The sequence below is a fragment of the Opisthocomus hoazin genome, chromosome 18 (genome assembly GCF_030867145.1).
Source record: "Opisthocomus hoazin isolate bOpiHoa1 chromosome 18, bOpiHoa1.hap1, whole genome shotgun sequence".
In the NCBI taxonomy this organism is placed as follows: domain Eukaryota; kingdom Metazoa; phylum Chordata; class Aves; order Opisthocomiformes; family Opisthocomidae; genus Opisthocomus; species Opisthocomus hoazin.
Genome location: NC_134431.1, coordinates 17,873,538 through 17,893,362, shown reverse-complemented (window position 1 = coordinate 17,893,362; position 19,825 = coordinate 17,873,538). Strand labels below are relative to the sequence as shown.

General features: G+C 52.9%; 1 protein-coding gene across 2 annotated transcripts; it reads left to right on the top strand.

Annotated features, from left to right (window-relative positions):
* Positions 1 to 33: 33 nt before the first annotated feature.
* Positions 34 to 17,928, top strand: TCEA2 (transcription elongation factor A2). Of its 2 annotated transcripts, XM_075438667.1 has the most exons (10): positions 34 to 230; positions 2,956 to 3,018; positions 3,650 to 3,755; positions 5,228 to 5,318; positions 11,554 to 11,687; positions 13,597 to 13,653; positions 14,439 to 14,593; positions 14,934 to 15,080; positions 16,987 to 17,058; positions 17,640 to 17,928. In XM_075438667.1, the coding sequence occupies exons 1-10, from the start codon at positions 162 to 164 to the stop codon at positions 17,646 to 17,648; spliced, it is 903 nt and encodes a 300-aa protein (XP_075294782.1). In that variant the 5' UTR covers positions 34 to 161; the 3' UTR covers positions 17,649 to 17,928. The 2 variants fall into 2 exon arrangements, with proteins under 2 accessions (XP_075294782.1, XP_075294781.1); XM_075438666.1 differs by having other exon boundaries at positions 16,987 to 17,928.
* The last annotated feature ends 1,897 nt before the right edge of the window (positions 17,929 to 19,825 follow it).

The window sequence follows — 19,825 nt, the reverse complement described above, 5'->3', positions numbered from 1 at the left end:
CCGGGCTGCGCGTCGAGAGGACGCCGGGAGGACTACAAGTCCCGTCGTGCCCCGCGCGCCGCCCGCCCCGACTGCGGTACCGGGGGCTGTGGTGGGCACCGGGCAGCCGCCGCCAGATCCCCCCCCTCCCCGTCCGCCCGGTCCCGGCGGGGAACGGCGCGATGGGCGGGGAGGAGGAGATCGTGCGCATCGCCAGGCGACTGGACAAGATGGTGGCCAAGAAGAGCGCGGTGAGTGGCGGCGGCCCGGCCCCCGCGGCCCGGTTGGGGGTGAGGGGGCCTCCCCCTTCCCCGGACCCCCCTTCCCCGTCCCCCCGCCGCCGGGCTGTAGGGACCCCCCGCTTCTCCCTCAGTGCCCGCGGTGAGGGGCCTCCCCCTTACCCAGCCCCCATTTTGGGGGCTCCCTCCCTCCCTCTCCACGCAGCCGTTACCGTGGAGCAGAAGCCGCCCCCGTCAAGGTGGGGTCCTCCCCACATCCCGGCCTGCCGTGGGCCCATCTCCCTCTCCGTTGCGCTTCCCATTCCATCCCACCGCCCGTTACTGGGGGTACTGGGGGAAGGGGCTCCGTGTTCCCCGCTGTGGGACCCCCTTCTCCCCCCCCCCCCCCGGGCCTCATGCGGCCCCGGCCCCACGGCTCAGCACCGGGGGGCTCGCCCTGCTCTGCCTGCTGGGGGGGGGGGGGGGGGGGTGTCCCCTCCCAGGGAGCATCCTCCCCCCTTCTCCTCTCGCCATGGGGGGGGTCCTGGGGCTCCCGAAAACCGGGATGCTTCTGGATTTTAGCTCTCGCATCCCTCTCCCACGCAAGCACCGCTGCTGCCCGCTCTCCCTCGGAGTGGGGGGGGTCTCGCAGGGAGTGTTGTCACCGGTGTGGCTTTTGGGGGGGGGGGACAGCAGCAGGTATCTCCCACCCTAACAGGGTGACGCCAGCCATCGCTTGGGTACGAACAGCGTCACGCAGGTGCCGAGGCTGGGTGATGGGGGTTTGGGATGGAGGTAGGCTGTGCATCTGTGTCTGGGGTGGGGGAGAGGGTTTTTGGGGCCGGGGAGGGCTGCGGGGAGCGGGGGGTGGTGGGCCAGGAGGGAAAAGGGTTGGGGGGATGCGGGGTTTGGGTGCTGGGAGCAGTTGTCGCCTGAACTGTTGGATGCTGGAGCGGCTCTGCCGGCTGCGGAGAGGGTGAGCGCTGGCACTTGTGCGGCTGTCGGAACAACCCGGGAGAGGGTGCTGGGGCTAAACCGCAGCCTGTGACGCCTGTTCCCGTTGGTGGCAGGTTTTCAACACCGTTGTTGAAATAGGAAAGGAGCAACCTTGCGGAATTTGCTTCCGAGCTTCATTGAGAAAGAGGCAGCTTCTTGTGCGAGCGGTATGCAACGTTTCCTCTTGGTCGGTGTTTTATATGGTGCTGAGCCGGAGCGTGTTCATTGTGTACCAGCTAATCTGCGAACTCTTCCTGCAGGATGGGTGCCTGGAGTACCGGTTGGTTGCTCTAGTTGTTGTGTGGACCCCCGTTTACTGCCAGTGTGCCAAGTGGCTCCATTTCTGGTAACGGAGACAGGAATCACCTGGTCATTTTGTATGTTAAGGGCTGGATTTAATGGAGTCCGTTTGGCCGTTGGAGGAACGGGAAGGTGTGAAGCTGCCTGAGTGGGAAGCCGCTCGCTCTGGGTACGGTAACGTGTGGTTTACGCTGGTGTGAGTTGCTTGTGCGCGCGCCGAAAGCTTCGACTCTGATTTGGCTTTCTCAGCATCTGTTCTGTAGGGTGGCACTGGCAGCTGGCTCGCTGCCCGCGATGGAGCGGGAAGGGCCCTTCTGCGTCGGGAGGACGGGGTCCGAGGACGGGGTCTGTCAGTGCAGGCTGCTTTGCTTCTCTGCAGTTGTAGGCTCAGTAGGTTTTGTGCTGCAAATGGGCTCGGAGCGGTTGGTGTTTTCAGTGAGCTGTTAAATGTGAACGCTGGAAGGCCTGGTTTGGTGAAAGGGGGACGGGAGGAAAGAGCCAGCTGAGCGGAGACGGGCGGGCTCCAGGCTGTGATCTGCTCAGGGGAGACTGGTGCTTCTGTCCCTGCCGTTTCTCTGAGTGACTGCCAATTTTAGGTATCTACAGATTGCCCAGACAGATATTTTTTTTTTTTTAATTTTTTTTTTTTTTTCTGGATCTGGGTTCTGGGATGCAGAGCTGATGCTTGGAAAGTTCATACTGATTCAAAGATCTATGCATGCAGGAATACAAGTTACAGTACTAAAGACTACTAAAAACTAGAAAATATTAAGGCTTTTTTGTTATAGTTTCATGTTTCTTACAATCCCCTCTATCAATACGATGAGTTTCAAATGACCAGCTCTTCAGCTTCACCGCTTGATGGCTTTGCTCCTGGGATCAGCTCTTGTCCCGAGCAGAGCGGGGCATAAATAGGAAAACTCGGAAACAGCTACGTTAAGTTTCACGCTGTGGGAAGAGGATACGTTTAGCTCTGGCTCTGGACAGTGATTCTGAGCTTTACGTGGGTGACTGAAGTTCTGGCAACTATGCGAAATTGTTCTTGTCAGCTAATATAAATAATTGGAGCCCCCCAAATAGTGAGTTTGAGAGCAGGATTACTCCTGCAAGCCAGGTGGCGTGCTGAGGGGACAGTTGTGATTCAGAGTGTATTTTTCAGGTGTTAAAAATGTGAAGCTTGCCAGGTAAGGATCACAAGAGAATGTTGCAGTTGTATGATACGCCAGCCAAGATCCGTAGCACTCCAGTGCTCTTCTGTTTTGCCTATTCCAATACCTCAGGTGCATCCAGATTGCAGGATCTGCTGTCTGTCTGGAACAGTAATCCCAGCAGTCATCTTGATAATGTTTTAGGGAAGGCTTGCTGGTCTTTTTCCCTTTGAATTCAACTTTCTGAATGTATTTCCAAGCTGTTGCATTTCATTACTGAAAACTGAGGCACTCGTTCTGTTTCTCCTCTCCAGGATGGTGCAGTGGATTTACTGAAAGAACTGAAAAGCATGCCTATGACTTTGGACTTGCTGCAGGTGAGTTGCACCGTTAGGGTAAAAAGCTGGTTTGCATCTAGATTTCCTCTCACTTCTTGCCTCACTCAAAGCATCAAGATAAACATTAAATCCGGAAAATAGTGCTCAGCCTGGGTTTTGGACTGGCAGCTAAATAGCTGTGGGCCACCGTGTGCCGCCTGAAACTTGTGCACTGCGGATGAGGCAAATGTGGGTAACTGCTCAAATCCTTTCTTAGGTGTCAAAAAGAGGAAAGACCCGATTTAAAGTAGCAAACACGAAGGGCAGTCATGGGAGAAGTTCTTTAAGTCTTTGTAATGGTGATATTCGGGACACTGGGGAGGTGTGAACAGAATTACAATTCAGAGATTAAGATATGCATCTCGGATTTTCTCACTGTAAGCTGGAATGTCACTGCAGGCGAGGAGAGAAGGTATCTGTGGGTGACTGGATGTCTAGCTTCTGGCTGGTTTGAGTAAGCTGGAGAGCATCATCTCGCTCTCCAAAGTCGTAAGGAGATAATAATTCCGCAAATCCTTGGATACTTCACATCTTGGTCATTGCTTTGGCTTCGTCATGCTTATTTCTGATTTCAGTTAGTAACAAATAACGAATCTGTTCTGGAATGATTCATGTGAATGTTCACTTGCAGTCCACCCGCATCGGCATGTCAGTAAATGCACTGAGAAAGCAGAGCACAGATGAAGAAGTGATATTGCTTGCCAAATCCCTCATCAAATCTTGGAAGAAACTTCTAGGTGAGAAAAGCAGCATGTTCCTGTCAGATTCAACTGGTGAAGGAGCTGGCTTCAGCGGGGGGCTGGGTTCATCGGGAGAGCTTATCTATTGATCCGAATAGAATATTCTAGCAAATCAGCCTTTACAATTGCACCTTCTGTCTTTCAATTTTTGTCTCCTACCATGCATGCCTCTAGATTCGACTCCTGTCTAGCTCGCTCGTGCTTGAAAGAGCACTGAAAGCTTCAGGACTATTCTTAATGTGTACCTGTCCATATAATAACCAGCAGCATTATTTGTGGAAATAATATCTGTGCTCTGAGCCCTCTGCCCCAACTTGTGTGCTTCGTGGCATTGATACAGCGTGTGCTGTCAGCCTTGTGCAACGACTTGGAAAGAGAAATGCTGGAATGTGTTTTGGGTGATGACTGATAGAAGGACCTTAGGTTAACACCTTCTGGACAAGTGCACGTGGACTGTTTCCTGCCGGGGAGGCTTTCGTGGTGATGGATGCTGATAAGCAGAAGCTTGTAATTCTGTCTGGGAAATCTTAGTGCTGATATAGCACAGACTAATGTCAAAATTACAGATGGAGGGATTACAAATGTGGTTTTAGTGGTTACCTTTGATACAAGAACGAGGCGTCTGCAGTGCTGAGATGGGAAGGGCAGCGTTCCCTGTGTCCTGCTAGCAAGACCGCGTGTCTCCCGCTCTCTGCTAGTGGCGGGGTACCCTGAGGTGAAACTCAAACACTGGTTAGTTTTTAAACAGACCTTTTGGGCAGCTGTGTGTAAAAAGAACAAGAGCAACGTGTTTGAGGCGAAGTGGGAGGTGCGGCTGGCTCTGGCCTGCACCCCAGCGCTCCCCATTTCTTGATAAACGCTAAACGAGCGTTAGCAGCACTGGTTTCCTGTCCTGGCTGGGGACTGTCGCCTCCCCGTCGGGGCTGATGTTTGTTGGCTAGGCTGAGACACTTCACCTCTGGGTCAGACTTGTTCTGCAGCGTCATGAAAGCCCTTTCCAGGGTTGTGCTGTTGGCTTTCAGCAGCACTTGGGAAACCCTAGAAGTTTGCTCCCAGAAGCACTAGCCTGTACTGGCCCTTCAGGTGGTGTTGGCTGGAAATGCTGCTTCTGGCGGAGTTTTAGAGAACTTGATCTAATCCGTGCTCAGCAGCCAGGGTGTCTCTGAAAGGGACTTTTGTGATGAGGCGTGTCTTGTGAGGAAGCTTATCTTGTAGTCAGGGGAGGGATTGCTCTTTAGTTTGGTGAGGAAAGCTTTTGTTTGAATTAGTTTCTACTTGGAGGCAAGCACAAGGTCTGTTGGAAAGCACGAAAGGCCATAAAGGCTTTTTTTCTCCTGATTCTTTTTGGAGAATAATAGCTTGCCTTGGGCCAACACTGTGTAGTGTTCAGGCATTGATTGGTGTGTGTGGGGTTCTAGGGTAAAGACCAGTTCTCAACCCTTTAGCATCCTTTTCTCTTTCCAATATAGATGCTTCTGAGGAAAAAAGTGAGGAGAAAAAGAAAAACCTGTCCTTGCCAACATCTTCCTCGAAGGAGACTGGTAACTCAAAAGACCAAAGGTAATGCTTCCCTTTAACCAAAGAGGAGACTGTTACAGAATGTGAATTTTCTTAAGACACCTTATATTAATTTTTATTTTTAAGTGTTGTGATTTTTGCATAGTCAAATTCCTGGTCAGAAATACCAGAAAGGTAGACGTTGTTCAGAGAGGATCTGTGGTGTTTTTAGTAAACAGTAGTGCAGAAATAGACATCTACAAAATACAGTGGCTTTAGTGAGTTTTTTGATTTTATTCCCATCTTATTTCATGTTTTTCCACTCTTGGTTATGTGGTGGTTTTTCTGCTAGTAAAACATTCCTCTGTTCTTTTTTGCTTTGTGTTTTTATGTGTTTTTGCTTATTTCTAACTTTGAAATCGTTAGAATGAAGGTTATTTTTGGCCTTTGCAATCTCACATGATGGAGGGGATTGACTGATACCTCACTACAGTGAAACTTCCGTTTCTTTGTCCCTGACAAGTCCCAGCAGAAGTCCTCTTTTCGCTCTGGACTGACGTCCCCCCACCTGGCAGGTCTGCTCCGTGCCTGCTCCTTGCCGTGCCTCCGGCCTTGCGTCCTGTTTCCACTGTCTGCGACCGTGCTTGCCGAGCCGTCGAGTGGAAGCAGTGATCGAAGGGGAGGGGGCAAATGCGATGTAAAGCTTTGTTCCAGAGGTGAGAGACCGCTCTCGGCCTCAGATCCCAGGACGGTGCGTGCCTCATAGGTTTGACCCTTAGGTGTTTGAGCCCATTTCCCAAGTTTGCCAGAAGATTTGGAGTCTGTCACCTTGCTGGTTTGCAGGCTTTCCCGTGTCTGCAGCCTGTCTCTGTTGGTCGTTTTCTTGTCACTCGACCCCTTGCTTTTCCTTTTTTGCTCGGATCTCTCAACGCTTGCCACTTTGGTGTGAGCCTTTGCAGCTCTGCACAGAGCTGCTGATGGAGAAGGCCGCTGATGCTGAGCTACACAGCTTTGTCTGACTTGTGTCTTTGGTTTATCTCATTTCCGTAAAATGTGAAGAAGGATTTGCTGAGTGTTGCTGTGGAAGTACTGGGGAGACTCCACAGCCAGAACCGAGTCTTGTAGTGATGTAGTGCAACACGGGAGCTCGGGCTGTCTGGATCTGTGCGCCCCGTGGCAGTCTGGTGCCTGACAGTGGTACTGGGGTGGAAGCCGTAGGATGGAGTCTCCCAGCTGCTGTTTGCTTTGTCCTGGTGAGAGGAGGTGAGGGTGGGAGGCCAAAGAGCAGGCAGTGATGGTGGAGAAGGGTTTGCTCTGTCAGCTGAGAGAGTTGGCCCGAGCAGTATCACCAGCCTTGTGATGCAAATACCTTCTTTTCATGATCCTTATGCTCTATAAAGTTCTGACTGCCTTCCCTAGGGTGTGGACACAGGAAGGATCTGTTGCAGGGCTGCTAAGGCTGTTCTTTTCATGATCCTTATGCTCTATAAAGTTCTGACTGCCTTCCCTAGGGTGTGGACACAGGAAGGATCTGTTGCAGGGCTGCTAAGGGTAGGAGCTGAGTCAGCCATGGGTAAGAGCTCCTGTGCACGCCCTTACTGGTAAAGGGAGGCAGATTTCCCTCCAGGCTAAGGGCAGAAGCCTTTGTGGAAGTACCTCTTGGCAGTTCCTGATGGGAGAAGGCCAGTATTACTGACTTGGCTGGCACTGCTCAAGCCAGGAAGTAATACTGCAGTTCACAGAAGAAGGGAACCTTCTGATTTAACCTTTGGAAAATTGACCTTGTGGAATGCAGAGTCTGGAGGGAGGGCAGTGTGAGACATTCCCTGGGCACAGTAGACATTTCGTGAGCAATGTCCTAGTGAGCAAAACTAGCTGGGCCTGGTAAGACATCTGGTTTGAAGGCTGAGGCTTGTAGTAGTTTCACTCGGAATAGGCTCCTGGCTGTAGGTAGAGAGGCAAAACCCTGCTTTCTCCTTGCTTTGTCAGACAGTTATCGTGGGGCAAGTGGAGTGGGGCTTTCTGGCTTGTGCTGCTAACCCTCCGCTGTGCCTTGAGGATGTGCTGCAGCTGCTGCAGTTATTTTTTTTCCCCTTGATGCTTTCTGTGTGTATTCAGCCTCCATCTTCTGAATGGCAAAGCCTCCCCTTGGCTGTGAAGGATGAACAGAAGCAAATTATTAGCTGAGCGTAGGCAGGCAGAAGTGGTTAGCCCCTGGTGTCAGTCTGTTGAGCCAGGCTGTCTTTGCAGAGGCAGGAATGCTTATTCTCCAGTGCTGCAAAATAAACTCCTAATCTGCCTTGATAAAAAAACCACAATTTATTACCAGCGAGCAGTCTGTGTTCTTGGAAGCACAGGCTGTGATGAAGGGAGTCTGGCTAGTTGCTCAGTGTGCGATAGCAGGTTCAGATGAGGCTGCTATCAAGAAACCAAAGAGATCAGCTTGTATTCAGATATTTCAGCCACTTAGTCTGATAGGTTTTGGCTAGGCCTTCCTCTGCTGTCAGGGAGAAAAACTTGGCCTGAAGCTTGTCTGGCTTTCTGGAGCGCAGATGTAGAAATCCCTCCGTAGTGAGCAGAGAGCCAGCACTGCAAGACCTGGAGGCTCTGAGCCAGCCGGCGTGGAGCTGGCACCTGTGAAGTTACACGCTGCATTACTGTAATCCAAAGCATATTCTGTTATGCTGCAGTATTTTAGACCCTTAGTGTAGTACATTTTAATGGGCTGTGTCTGATGTTTCTATGTCTCTGGCAGCACGAGCTTTTTCTTTTCCAGGTTTCTCTAAACTGCCTTTATTGGGACGTTTTGGATCTGTGGCCTGAATTCAGCTCTTCCGTGGGATTTTCTGCCGGTGCAGCCCCGAGCTCTGCCCGCAGTCCCTTTGCTTTGGTTGCTTTGCCACCGTTTTTTTCCAGCATAGCCTTTTTATGCATAAACTTTTGTTGCCAGGATAGATTTACAAGCTCTTTCTCCTGTTTAACAGGAACCGCGTGAACCACAAGGATTTCCTGAAATAAGTCTTCTAGGTGTGTTTGAGATCTATTTCGCAACTATTCTAATTATAAACTAACTTCTAAAGCTTGTTAAATAACTTTCTGCACAGTCTTTGGAATGGCTGAGAAGTCTGTTTCATCTAATTTGTGAGTGATCGGTTGTCATCTCAGGGCACGTATGACATGTGTGTGTATGTAGGTGAATATGTCTTTACTCATCAGCTAATGGCAGTGGGATAACCATGCACCTTGTCTAGCTTTTTTTCCACCTCCAGGGAAGAAACATCTAAATATTTAAAGTCAAAAGCATTTGCAGATAGAACCTTCCTGAAAATCAAGTATTACCTGTGCAGATATTGGTTTGAAGACCTGACTTTAAGTATCGAATGTGGTGAAGGTCAGTGTTGAGAGTCACATACAGCGTTTTGCTCTGGAGACTGTTGTTTGCAAAATGAGAGTCATAGAATCATGGGTTGGAAAAGAGCTCTAAGATGGAGTCCAACCATCCACCCAACAGCACCATGCCTGCTAAACCGTATCCTGAAGTGCCACATCTACACGTTTTTTAAAAACCTCCAGGGATGGGGACTCCACCACCTCCTTGGGCAGCCTGCTCCAATGCCTGACCACTCTTTCTGAGACAAAAGTTAAAGCTAGAAGAGCTCTCAGGAAAGCTGTTCCTGCCACCCCTTCCCAGGACAGCATGACCTCTCCCCGGGCTGTCCCTGACAAGCCTTTCTCTAAGCTCTTCTTTGGCAATGCTAAAAAACCTCAGGGTAAGATATTTCCGCAGCTGCCCTTGGCAGTGTCTTCTGATTCATAACTCACCTTTACAATTTGAAACTTACTCGCGATAAAAACTATCTTGCTACGACCATTTCTTCACGCTTTTGTCTTTAGCAAGTATGGAGGATTTTTCCTGCTGTCTTCCCTTGTAACAAGTTGGATCTCAGGACTTGTCTTCTCTAAGTTTTCCCTGCTCCAAACCACTCCAGTTCCTGCAGTCTCTCCTTTTGGCGTAGGTCTGGTTTCTAGGCTTTTTGCCTTTGTCCTTAGGCAAGTCTCATTCTTCCAAACCGTTGTATGTGATCAGCTGTGATTTGGAGATGAGTTATTCCCGAGTTGTGTGTGCTTTGCTATATACACCCCCACGCGTGCTGCCTGCGAGCTGTGCGTAGCTTCTTCAGCACTGAGGTGCCCGATGGCGGTTTGTACATCCCAGATGGGAGGAGATCAGCATCTGATCGATTATTTGCAAGCTAAGTTTCTGCTGCTTTTTGTAAATGTGCAGTGTAAATCCTGTACAATGTTCTGAGCTGTTTGGGCACAAATCTGTTCCTTAATAGCCTCCTGCAGTGCTGACCAGTAAAACTAGCTGGTAAAAGTGTTTTTTATTCAGCTGCTGGTCAAAGAGAACCACAGTAAGCTCACAATATAATCTGCCTTGTAGAGTGCATCCATTCTGTCTGAGCAAGAAATTAATCTGCTGTGGTTTGAGCTGAACAATTTGCTGAAGGTGCACTGGTGGATGCTGCTTAACAGGGCCCGGCGAGGTTTTGAACTGCGGAAACCCAGTAGCCCTAATGATGATCTGCGGACTTCGAGGCGCTGCGGAGCCAGACTGGGTTTGAACTTAGCAGCAGCACGGTCTCCCAGGAGAAAAGTCCTTGAAGTTGTCTGGCTGGGTTCGTGTGGCGGCAGATTCAGAAGGTTTCCAGCTCACGCTGTTCTGCTGTGGGCTGACAATCCCTTCCAGCACAGTGCAGTGGAAGTGCCTGTTCGTGGCAGATTTATTTCTAATGGCAAAGAACTGGCGGTAGTGCCCTAACTTAACAGCGATTGTCAAGCCACTTGGATCTGCAAGGAGATGTTGCCAGTGTGGCACGGGTGAAATATCAGAGTTTCTCTTTTTTTTTCCTTTGTCTTTTACTGCATTAATGTTACCAGGCATTGGCCATAAATACAGTGCATTTTATGGGCCAAGCACCAAAGTCAGAGCAATCGCTGCTGAAAAAAATTGCTGTTTTTCTGCCTAGATTTAAGGGGGATAAAAGCTGTATAAAATCATCTGGGAATCATAATAGCCCCAAATCTTTTACCAGCAGCGTTCACAGGGCTGGCTAACTCGATGTGCAGATTTTAGGCCTTACGGGCAGGATGTCTCAAGGCCGTGGGTGCACACCCAGCCGAACCGCTCCGTGCCGTTACCCCTCCGGCACGCGAAGCTCGCAGCCCAGCCGGTGCGGTGATTCCTCGCCTACGGTCTCTCCACCCAGCTCCCCTGGCAGCTGACCCAACGAGGGCAGCCACGGCGGGTTGGTGTGTGCGTTCCCTTGCCTGTGCCCGTGGTTGCTTGCTGGAATTGAAGTTATTTTTGTGAGTGAAGCAGTGTTTTAGTCCTGTGCCAGCCTGGCACCTGTGAGAGCCATGTGTGGTTGTGCAGGGATGCTCTCCTGTGGGGTGAGTAATCAGAGAGTCTCACCCAGACCCAGGAAGAAGGAAGATCCTCTTGCATGTTATGCTTTGTTGTTGGGTTTTTAAATATCGGAGCGGAAGGAGCCATTTTCTTTCTTTTCCTTAGCACAGCAGCTCCTTCTGCTGGAGGGGCTGGTGTAGCCTTCTCTGGTTTCTGCCCTGGCAGGCAGCATGCTGCAAGCCTTGGCTACAGAGAGCGAGAGGGCTTTTTTGTTTAGCTGTTCTCTTTCCTGCTGCTGACATCTTGGTAGTAAAGGGTGTGAGATGAGGAGCCAGCTCCAGCACCTGCTGGGATTAACCTTGGTGGTGGCTCCCGCTCCCTTTCTGCTGAGAGCAGTTACGGACCTTGTGTCCTGCCAGGTGGTAGAGGAACGAAGTACCATGCCTCTGCACTGCACTACCAGGCTGAGAGGGTGCTGCTGCTCTCAGGGAAGTCCTGAGTACGTTTGAGGTACTGAAGGTGTCCCAGGGAAGTCCTGAGTACGTTTGAGGTACTGAAGGTGTCCGACAGCTTCGTAATATTTCCACTTGATGCCCAGTGGTCCAGCAGTTGTGCTGTGTGTTAGTAACAGGTCGGCTGGCAGGCCTGCTGCCCGCATCAAACCCTCCATTTACAGCCAGCAGAGCCACAGGAGAGCTCGTGCCCGGGTTGGGGGTGTTGGCTGCTGTATTGCGCTACGTGCTGATTTGGGGCATGTCTTTGCGCTGTTTTCCTCTGACTGGTTTTGTGTTACGATTAACAGGATGCTTGGCCACATACCTGGTGATCCCTTCTCTGCTCTCAGTGACCCAGACTGAGACATTCTGACAGGTGAAGTTTCTCTTTTAGCTCCAACAAAAGGCAGGAGCCTCCGAAGACTCCGACCACCCCCAAAATCACCACCTTCCCTCCGGCGCCCGTCACCTGCGATGCTGTCCGCAACAAGTGCAGAGAAATGCTGACAACAGCTCTGCAGGCTGATGGTAAGTGCTGGGGGAAACCCTGCATGGCCCAAAGCGCTTCACAGCTCCTGCCACCTTCTGACAGACCTCTGCGTGTAGGTCAGCGCCAGCTCCTCTTAGGTAGGCTCTTCTGGAGCAGCCTGGTCAAAGGATTGTTGCCATCCGTTTGTTCTTGCTGCTGGTCAGACCAGCTGGCATTGCAGTGTTTATAGACGCTTGCTATAAAGTGTTTATAAACCTGACTTGAACCAGAGACAGAGCAGCATGTCAGGCAGTGGGTTTTAAGAACATGAGGTCTTCTGCTCTGCAGCCTGGGGTAGGCTGGCCAGAAGTTTCAGGTGTGCAGGTATTTGCTTCCCGTTCTAGGTCTCAGTCTTGTCCGATTGCTGTGGAGTGAAGCTGTCATCTCTGCTTACCCTTGGGGCACAAAATGAAGCTGTAACTCAAAACGTGGAATTTGTCAGTAATGGTGCTGTGCCAGTCCCCGCCTGCTCTTGGACTCCCTGCCCATGCAGGCTGGAGCACCTTAAATACCGCGGTCCTCGGTGGGTCTGGGCTGGAACAGGTCTCTCCTCCACTCAGGCTGGGCCATCGGAAAGGAGAGGCAACTGCCGGTGCTCAGCAGCTGGGAGTGTCACGTTTGAACACCTCCAGCTGAACACGTGCTCGTGTCCACATTGCAGATCCCTGTGGAAAACTGGGGTGTGAGCACTGCAGAGTTTTATTAATTTGGAGCCAAGCGATGTAGACGGCAGATGAAGTTCACCAGGTGTTTATTTCTAGTCTACCTGTGTGCACGCACATGTGTTTTATATATACATATATATATATGCTGCATTAAATACTTTGTATAACTCTTAGAAAAAAACCTTTCCATATGAAGTCTGGGAAATACTCCCCTGGAGTCTTTCGCTAAGCTCAGCCCTGCTCCCTGCTTTGTGGTGGTGGTTACCATACCCAGTGTCCAGCCTCACAGCAGTTATTGCACTCTATATGATGCTGTTTAATTGGGCGGACGGAGTCCTGAGCCGAGAAGAGAACTGAAGGCTTGACCCTGACGCTGCGTGCTTTCGGCCTCAGGTTGTTGGTCTGAGTAGAGCTGCTTTTCATGGACACCAGTATCCGATGAGACTCAATTCCTGCCTGTGTATGTTTGATTTCAACTATACCAAGAATATATTGGAAAACTGTGTATTTTGGGGGCCGGGTTCTTGTTAGCTTTGTCTAGGGCAGTCCCTCTCCTAGAGAGGGAGAGGGCATGGACTGGCTGGATTGGTCTGTTTTCATCACTGCCCTTTTCAAAAGGGTCAAAGGGTAGCTGGAACAAAGGCTGAGATGCCATTTGATGGAAAGAGTCTGTAAATCAAAATAGGAAACTTATCTAGATTTGTGTCTCAGAAATACCGAGTCTGGGAACCCCTCACTGGCTGGAAGTCACAGAACCACAGAATGGTCGGGGTTGGCAGGGCCCTCTGTGGGTCACCCAGCCCAACCCCCTGCCCAAGCACGGTCACCCAGAGCAGGCTGCACAGCACCGCGGCCAGGCGGGGCTGGAATATCTCCAGAGAAGGAGACTCCACAGCCTCCCTGGGCAGCCTGGGCCAGGGCTCCGGCACCCTCAGAGGGAAGAAGTTCTTCCTCGGGTTCAGCTGGAGCTTCCTCTGCTTCAGTTTGTGCCCATTGCCCCTTGTTCTGTCGCTGGGCACCACTGGAAAGAGTCTGGCCCCGTCCTCCTGACCCCCACCCTGCAGACATTTGTAAGCGTATATTAGGTCCCCTCTCAGCCTTCTCTTCTCCAGGCTGAACAAGCCCAGCTCCCTCAGCCTCTCCTCGTAGGAGAGATGTTCCAGTCCCCTCATCATCCTCGTAGCCCTTCGCTGGACTCTCTTCAGTAGCTCCTCGTTGACCTTGTGCTTCTCTTGTCTTGCAGACGACTACATTGCCATTGGCGCCGACTGCGAGCACATAGCAGCCCAGATTGAAGAATATATCCTTACTGTACGGGGCTTCCTCAAGGGCCTGCGTGCCTCCAGGGCATGAAATTAATGTGCTCGCAGGAAAAATGGGACAGTCTTTCTTTGCATAAATGTTCTGCTGCGTCTCTGCTTGTCAGGACTCTGGGTCTGTTTCCAGCTCTGCTTGGCTGAGTCCTGGATCAGTCACAAACCACCAGTGCGGTGTTGAGCTCAGGGCAGACCCCTTGCTGGTGTGATGGACACGGTTATTTCCTTCCTGTTCACACCGTAACGGGCTGTAATCCCCAGTTTGTCCTTCCCGTCAAGATGCTGTTCCCTGCTCTCAGCTCTGCTTCCCAATACGTGCAGCTTCCCTGTGCCTGTTGAGGAGTGGGTGCTGACACAGACAAAAGCCGTGGGGAGGACAGAGCAATGAGGATGGGGCTGCACATTGGTTCCAGATAAGCCAGGAGTTTGCTTAGTTTGGGGGCTGTGACCTCCTAAGGTGCAGCTGGGCTCTCGTAGTGGAGGGTTTTGTGGCTACCTTGCTGAGAGAAAGAGCGGGTTGAAGAACCTGAACAGGACTGAAAATAAAGATTATTTCCAGCACAGTGAAAAAGCCAGAAATGAAAGCCCCTGGGTTTATATAAGCCTGGTCTCAAATCCAGCACTAACCTCCCAGAGCAGACACTGCTGTTGGGTCCCAGCACCCTTGCCTGTGTCCTGGCTGTGGGTAGCACTCCCTGGTATTCACGAGTGGTGTAGAGAGTGCTTGGAGGCCTCTGGGTTGATTGCAGACTCCTTGACTGCCATGTACGCATATACCAGGATGTCAAGAACACCGACATGAAGTACAAAAACCGAGTGAGGAGCCGCATCTCCAATCTGAAGGACTCCAAAAATCCTGAGCTGAAAAAGAACGTGCTGTGTGGAGCGATTACCCCCGAGCAGATCGCGGTGATGACCTCGGAGGTGAGGAAGCCTGAGGAGCAGGGCTTGCTTCTTACGGGGGGATGTGTCCTCTGGTTTAGCTTGAAGCAAGGGGCTGGTCTGCTGCCAGGGCTGCAGAGTGTTCAGCTGCTGCTGCTGGAGCGCGTGGGGAGTGAGCTGACAGCGGGGTTTGCAATGTGGAGAGCAGTCTGTTGGGCCTTCGGGTCATCACGGGGGCCTAGGTATGAACCAGAAACCAGGAATGGAAGACTTTCTGTCTTAATACCCATCTGTTAGGCCACCATGTCCTGTTGGCTCTTTCCAGGGTAGTGGGTGTGGTGGTAAAACTGGACAGATGTGAATTTACTGCTTTTTTTGAAAGGAAATGGCCAGCAACGAGCTGAAAGAGATCAGGAAAGCCATGACGAAAGAAGCAATCCGGGAGCATCAGATGGCCAAGACAGGAGGGACGCAGACTGACCTCTTCACCTGTGGGAAATGCAAGAAGAAGAACTGCACCTACACCCAGGTTAGTCTTCCTGCTCCCACGGCCCCCACACCGCTGGCCTCTGCGCAGGACGTGATCCGTCACGGTCACGAGCTCTTACTGCTCTGGGACAGGCCCTGCAGCGCACCACTAATTCTGCCACTGGTGGAAAGAACATTTTATACGCTCGAGGCTGTCTGAAATGTGATGTTTTTGCGCAGTGATTTTGCACACAGCTTTCCTTGGAGCTGATGTAACTCTTTTTGGCTCGTTTGTACAAGAGCAGGGGTTTTGCAGCAGCAGGGAAGCTTTCAAACACAGGGGAGAGCTGAAGGCAGGTGCTGGGAATGTGGGGATCCAGACAAGAAAGGTGTGGGTAGTGTAGAGGAGAGAGACTGCAGAATCCGAGGCATGTGGATGGCATTGAAAGTGCAAATTAAGAATGTAGATAAGCTATTGCTGGACAAATCCAACTCATTTAAAATCAAACATGGAGCAGGTGAAACACGAGGGATAAACAAAGCGGCGACGTGAGCGGGCAGAGATTTTTCTCCTCCGTGGGCAGCTGCTGGAAGCCTGGTGCATGACCAACACTTTTTAGTTCCCATGTTTGCACCAGGCGTCTGGAGATAAATGTGCCTTTGCTGTGAGTCAGCGTTGTAGAATGTGCAGATGCCCAAAAATGCACCAGCAACCACGCGATTGCTACTGAGGGGTGCGCACAAGCTGCGTGTGCAAGTGCCGAGCGAAACTCCTTCCTGTGCTTGTGACGTGCGAGCGCAGATGAGAGCCAGGCGCCTGACGGGGGATTTTCCTCTGGCTCGGCAGCAGTCTTGCATCCCGCGGGCTGGCTCTGCCAGTGCGTCCCAGTAAGTCAGCTGGAAGCGCTGCCTGGGCTGTCTCGCTCGCCTCAGCAGCATGTGGGGCTCTGTCTCTGCCTGCAGCGGACTGGAGTCCGACTGCCTGGAATCGGGGCAGGTGATAGCAGTGTCTTCTATGTAGAAACATCAGAAGGTTTTCTGTATTTTTATTAATTTTCCAGTGAAATCACTCTTTGGTGAGTGGGATGTTGTAAGTTCCAAGTAGATGAACTGGCATTTATGAAAGCGTTGGAAGCCAGGCAGTAACGTCGGGTGAGAATTACAGAATTTAGCTATCCAGCACGCTTGCAAAACATTCTTAATTTGCATCATGCAAATCCTGTGACTCTTGCATATTGGGTAATTACACACGTAGATCGTAATTACCCCTCGGCCTAGTTCTGCTGTCTGACTTGTGCACGCAGCACCAGTATTCTCAGCGCAGATCTGCCTTGCGGTATTCAAATGCCATGAAAATCTGATTTTTAGCAAAGTATGTGTTTCTGGCAAGAGCCAGTCAGAGGCAGCAGTCACATCTGGGTTAAATATCAGCGTTCCTTAATGGCTCAAATATAAAACAGACTGGAAATGTGCAGAACCTGGCAACCCAGAGCCTGTTCCTGTGAGGCCAGGACAGAGGACTGGTCTCTAAATGAGAATGGCTGGAGTGCTGCTTTTTACGTGTCGCTGCGGAGCCCGTGCTGGACGGGCTGAGGGTTTTGTGGTCTCACCACCGGCTGCATCCCTGGCCGAGGGAGGGATGTCCACCTCCGGAGCCCACCCACAAGGAATGGGCAGTGGAGGGGGTGAGGAGGGAAACCTGCTGCCCCAAAACGTGTCACTCTGGTAGTGTCAGGCCAGCGAGGGGTCGCGAGGTGAGTGCAGAGGTGAACGTCTGCGTGTAAACCAGTAGCAAGGCTCCTTTGCCAGCTCCTTTTGCCCTCCCAAGCTTTGCTCTCTCAGATTTCTGACAACGTGACGCCAGCGCGAATCCCTGGTGCCTAGAGGGACAAGCAGCCCCCCACGACCCCCCCTCCCCGGGGCCCTGTGCGATGCTGGGCTCTCACGTCCATCCCATCCTTCCCCAGGTGCAGACCCGCAGCTCCGATGAGCCCATGACCACCTTCGTCGTCTGCAACGAGTGCGGCAATCGCTGGAAGGTAGCGCACCAAGGATATTACTGGCACTGAGGGGTGTTCGGGTGGCTGCGCCCGCGGCGCTGCCGCCCTCGGAGGTGCTTGCCAAGCTGGCTGGCTCTGGCAAGTGATCTTTCCTCCCGGCGCAGAGGCAGGAGCTCCTGGGTTCATCCCACCTCTGCAGACCAGCTGGGGTCAAGTCTCACTTGCGCGTTCCCTGCCTCCCTCCTCGCGTCCCCTCGTCCGCCGTCGCCAGCTTCGCCGTGCTCCCTCTGCCCCCCGAGAGATGGTGGGGATGGCAGTCGGGGGTTTAAAACTGCTCTTTCGTACCGCGCCCGGAGCTTGGGGGTGAGCGGAGATCTCCCGGTCAGTGGCGAGCAGAAATGGCACCGCTGCCAAGTGCCCAAGGGCCGAGAGAGCCCGACGGGAGCCCCTGCTCCAGGGGCTGAGCCCTGCCTCTGCAGAATCCCCAAGCCCTTGGCGGCTTCAGAAGCAGGACCCTCACCTGGATCCCCCGTTTTCTTCTAGTCAGCACGTGCGTGACCCGCAAACTCCCCTTGGCAGTGAGGTTTTCTAATTGGGGTTTAAACTCCCTTCTCTTGCAGTTCTGCTGATATGTGCCATGGCCCGAGCGCGGCAGCCAAACGCAGATCAGAGTGCAGCCTCCACACGCCAGCTCCCGTGGCAGTTGTGTCTTGTGTCCCAAGTGAGTTTGCGTTGTCCCGCTGCGGGGAGGCCTGGGCCTCAGCGGAGAGCCACGCTTGCGGGCTGGCGGGTTGGCAGGAGAGCTCACTAAACACACCTAGTCGTTACCTTCTCATCTAAGCGAGTATGGTCACTTTTTCTTCAAAACTAATATTAAACATTTTTGTCAGTTTCTGACTTTTATTTGAATTGTGTGCGTGTAGCGCTTTGTTTTTGCGGCGTGGAACGGTGCGGGAGCTTGAGAGGCGGTCAGTGCCCAGATGGGTGAGGACTGGACAGTGCCTGGACCACCCGAAAGCCAGAAGCCGCGTGTAGGTACGCCCTCAGCGCGTGAAGGCTCGTTCCTGGTCAGCTCCTGCAATCTGAAACCCTGGGCCCAGGGCTGGGGTGGCTGGGTGGGCAGTGCTGGTCTCCTCACCTGGCTGAGGAGACGTGTTGGTGGAACGCAGCTTCTGGGGCGCAGATCAGACGCTGCTTTCCATCTTGGCAGCGCTCCTTCGACCTGATAAATGCTTATAGGGGACCTAATAAATGCCTCTAAATATCTGCAGGGTGGGTGTCAGGAGGATGGAGCCAGACTCTTTCAAGTGGTGCCCAGCGACAGGACAAGGGGCAACGGGCACAAACTGAAGCAGAGGAAGCTCCAGCTGAACCCGAGGAAGAACTTCTTCCCTCTGAGGGTGACGGAGCCCTGGCCCAGGCTGCCCAGGGAGGCTGTGGAGTCTCCTTCTCTGGAGATATTCCAGCCCCGCCTGGCCGCGGTGCTGTGCAGCCTGCTCTGGGTGACCCTGCTTGGGCAGGGGGCTGGGCTGGGTGACCCCCAGAGGGCCCTGCCAACCCCTGCCATGCTGGGATTCTGTGACCTGGCAGTGACGCACGCCTTGGCTCAGGCCTGCAAATGCCAACAGCACGGGCTGCTGCGGAGATGAGCATGTGTTGCCCAGGTTGGAGCAGACTGGAAGCAGGGTGACACCAGCCACAAAAGCAAACCCCAAACTGTTGATTTGGGGGAGCAGGACAGGGAGGAAGGCATGCTAGGCCTGGGCGAGGTCCATGTTTCCGAGCACTCCATCCCGCTGTGGAAGGAGACGCTGGGAGCAGGGAGGGTTGGGGCTGTGGCCGGGGGGGGGGTTCAAGAGCCTGGTGCTATTCCTGCTCTGCGGGAGCACCCGCTCCACAGCCATCACTTGGGGAACATGGGAAGGGCTGTTCTCAATACAGGGACGAGCCATCAGTAAAGGAGGTGGAGGGAACCCCCTGGCCAGCTAAAAGGGGGTCCCAGGCGCTTTCCTGCCCGTGCGTGCTCTGCTCTGCGCTGGAAGGCTGCAAGGCAGGCGGAATTCTCAGAGGGGCTGGCTGGAGGGGCTCGGGAGGAGGGGGAAACGCTGCGAATACGGGAAATTTTCCAGAGGTTTGAGCCTGGAGGAGGTGGGGGTTGCAGATGCCGGTGGGAGCTGTTGGCAGTTGGCTTCAGGAAGGGATGGGGTTTGGAGTGAGCTTGGAGCGGGAGCAAAGCGAGCCCTGGGTGCCACGGCTGCAGCCACGGCCCCGGGAGGGGGACCTGCAGCGTCGGGCTCTGTCTGGGAGGTAACAGAATCACAGAATCACAGAATGGTAGGGGTTGGAAGGGACCTCACCTCTCAGCCCAAGACTCAAAATCCCTCTTCGTTACTTCCAGCCTGTAACTGGGGTGGGTTCGGGGACACCAGTAAGGCCTCCCAGTCGGACGCTGCTCAGGAGCAGTCCTGTGCACCGCAGCCAAGCAGTGCGGGTGCGTTTGCAGTCGCATCTCTTACGGCATCGCTCCCCTGCTCCGGAGTGAAAAACGCGGCTTTTGGGCCTGCCGGAGAGCAGAGATTCAGCAGAGACCTTGGAGATGCTCGGAGAGGAGCCGGCAGCCGCGTGAAAGCGCTGGGAAACGCGCTCAAAGGGGCTGCGCTCCTCGGGCGGCAGCGTCCCGGCAGGGTCCTTCGCTCGGGGCTTCCGCTTTGCGGGGTGCAGCCAAGTCTCCCAAGAAGGCAAAGATGCTGACAACTCGTTGAAGCCTCCCGAGTCTTGGGGCGAGTGGGATTATTCAAGCCAGGCT

Bases quoted from the DNA above. Each gene is read 5' to 3' on its own strand.
- TCEA2 (XM_075438666.1), top strand. From the start codon at position 162: ATGGGCGGGGAGGAGGAGATCGTGCGCATCGCCAGGCGACTGGACAAG. The intron at 3,019-3,649 runs GTGAGTTGCACC...GTTCACTTGCAG, and splicing joins TGACTTTGGACTTGCTGCAG to TCCACCCGCATCGGCATGTC. The intron at 15,081-16,986 runs GTTAGTCTTCCT...ATCCTTCCCCAG, and splicing joins AGAACTGCACCTACACCCAG to GTGCAGACCCGCAGCTCCGA.